A 2,563-nucleotide genomic window follows, 5' to 3' on the forward strand; every position below is an offset into this window, starting at 1 on the left:
GCTGTCCTTTCTCTCCTCTTCTTCTTTTCCTTCCAGTGAAGTAGTTGCCTGCAAACAAAAAGAAAGAAAGATTGAGTACAAATGAGAGAACGAAAGAGAGGGAGAGAGAGAAACAAGAGTTTGTGAAAAGACAATGATGAAGGCCACAACACATACCCTTGTCTCTTTCGTTGCTGTGTGCTTTATTATTATATACACCACGTACCTATGTCACAACATGCCCTAATTAACATGTTACAGAGTGCACATGTATCATAGGATACATCGCAACATGTATATAGTGTACCCTGCTATAGTGTACCCTATGTATACATGTTACAGTGTGTCACACATACCCATGTTATAGTATATCCCATGTTACAATTACCAATATTACAATGTACTCATGTCACAGTGTACCCATATTACAACATACTCGCATTACAATGTACCCATATTACAACGTACCCATATTACAATGTATCCATGTCATAATGTACCATATAACAATGTACCCATGTTTAAAGTACCCATGTTACAATGTATGCATGTCATAATATACTCTTATCATAGAATACCCACATTACAATGTATTGATGTAACAATGTACCCATGCCATAGTGTACCATGTAACAATGTACCCCTGCCTTAGTGCACCCACAATGCAATATACCCACTTCATAGAATACCCACATTACAATGTACCCATGTTATAGATACCTGTAGTACACTGTACCCACACTATCAATCTACCCAATCTGGTGACGCTTCCAAAAGTAATTTTATTCAGTGATACCCTTATTGGATTTTCACTTATGTGTGTCTCTGGGTAGGGATGAATGTGCCTGAATAGTGTATGTGCCAGAGGATAGTGTGAGGGTCTATTTCTTGTATGTATGTGTGAAAGTGGAAGTGTATGTATGTGTGTGTGTGTGTGTGTGTGTATGCATGTGTATGTGTGAGGTTTATGTGTGTGCACATGTGTGAACGAGTGGCTGCACATGTGTGCTTCTGTGGGTATGTGCATGTGTGTGTGTGTGTGTGTGTGTGTGTGTGTGTGTCTGTCTGTGTATGCATATAGGGGTTCTGTAGGAGTGTGTGAACTGGTATAAATGTTTTACTTACTTGAGGAAGGGCCAATTTACTGTTAAGGAGCAGGCTGGCATCTTGAACACAACTAGTACTTGGTTCCACACTCATTGCTATGGTGATAGAAGGAAAAAATTGTTATTATTATTATTATTATTATTATTATTATTATCATCATTTATGGTTTCCTTTCATTATAACTTTATTTCAGCTGCCTTAGTACCAAGCATCCTCCGGAGGCCAAGAGTAGCAAGGGCACTTTTGTTTTGCTCTACATGCTAAAATTATCACCACATTTATTCCATTTTAGATGGAGAGTGTTTTCCATAGTATATGGGCTGAACCCATCAAGATTATCTTTTGTAGTTCACGGAGATTGGAGTTATATATCTGACTGAGGACTGGTGAACCAGATGGCTACACCAGGCTCCAATCTGATCTGGCAGAGTTTCTACAGCTGGATGCCCTTCCTAACGCCAACCACTCCGAGAGTGTAGTGGGTGCTTTTACGTGCCACCGGCACGAGGGCCAGTTACACGGTACTGGCAACGGCCACGCTCAAAAAGGTGTTTTTTACGTGCCACCTGCATGGGAGCCAGTCAAGTGGCACTGACAACGACCTCGCTCGAATGATTTTCTAACGTGCCACCGGCACAAGGGCTTGAGGGTGGTGATGCTGATGATGAGGATGAAAGTGTGCTAACTTACAGAGCTTGTTTAGGTCTCTGTCAGTGTCGTTCAAGGAAGGGTACGGATGTACAGTCAGAGAAGATTCCTTCAATTTTGATGTGTTCAGCATTTTTGGGATGTGTGGAGAGAAGAGTGAGGGTGTCAATGCCTAGACAGAAAAAGAAAACAAACAAATATTATACACAGACATCTCAAAAGTTAACAGATGCCCCTCGTAAAAACAGTTTATCTGGTGCTTTAAACTTATTAATGCATTATTTTGAGCATGGCCGTTGCCAGTACCGCCTGACTGGCCTTCGTGCCGGTGGCACGTAAAAGCACCCACTACACTCTCGGAGTGGTTGGCGTTAGGAAGGGCATCCAGCTGTAGAAACTCTGCCAGATCAGAATGGAGCCTGGTGCTGCCATCCGGTTTCACCAGTCCTCAGTCAAATCGTCCAACCCATGCTAGCATGGAAAGCGGACGTTAAACGATGATGATGATGATGATGATAATGATGATGAATGAACAATAATTTCAGAAAACTTGTGTTAAACAGATTGGTAACAGTTACAAACTTACAGAGACAGAGTTCAATTTCTTCAAGATCCTTTCGTAGCGGATTCTGTCTTCCAAGCGGTAGCCATCTTTTTCTTCAAACCTATCAGTCATTGCTATATTTCTGCATGAAAAAAGAAATATATATATATATATATATATATATATATATATATAGGCACAGGAGTGGCTGTGTCGTAAGGAGCTTGATTCCCAACCAAATGGTTCTGGGTTCAGTCCTACTGCGTGGCACCTTGGGCAAGTGTC

The 2,563-nt window shown here is 41.3% G+C and overlaps 1 protein-coding gene across 1 annotated transcript in view; it reads right to left on the reverse strand.

Annotated features, from left to right (window-relative positions):
- LOC106878450 (jouberin) overlaps positions 1 to 2,563 on the reverse strand; it is a 50,160-nt gene that overhangs the window by 15,951 nt on the left and 31,646 nt on the right. The window contains exons 26-29 of the mRNA XM_052977720.1: positions 2,321 to 2,420; positions 1,777 to 1,906; positions 1,105 to 1,181; positions 3 to 48 (exon numbers count right to left, since the gene is read on the reverse strand). Coding sequence (XP_052833680.1) covers positions 3 to 48; positions 1,105 to 1,181; positions 1,777 to 1,906; positions 2,321 to 2,420 — 353 coding nt within the window. The remainder of the gene's footprint in view (positions 1 to 2; positions 49 to 1,104; positions 1,182 to 1,776; positions 1,907 to 2,320; positions 2,421 to 2,563) is intronic.

The sequence above is a fragment of the Octopus bimaculoides genome, chromosome 28 (assembly GCF_001194135.2).
Source record: "Octopus bimaculoides isolate UCB-OBI-ISO-001 chromosome 28, ASM119413v2, whole genome shotgun sequence".
Taxonomy (NCBI): domain Eukaryota; kingdom Metazoa; phylum Mollusca; class Cephalopoda; order Octopoda; family Octopodidae; genus Octopus; species Octopus bimaculoides.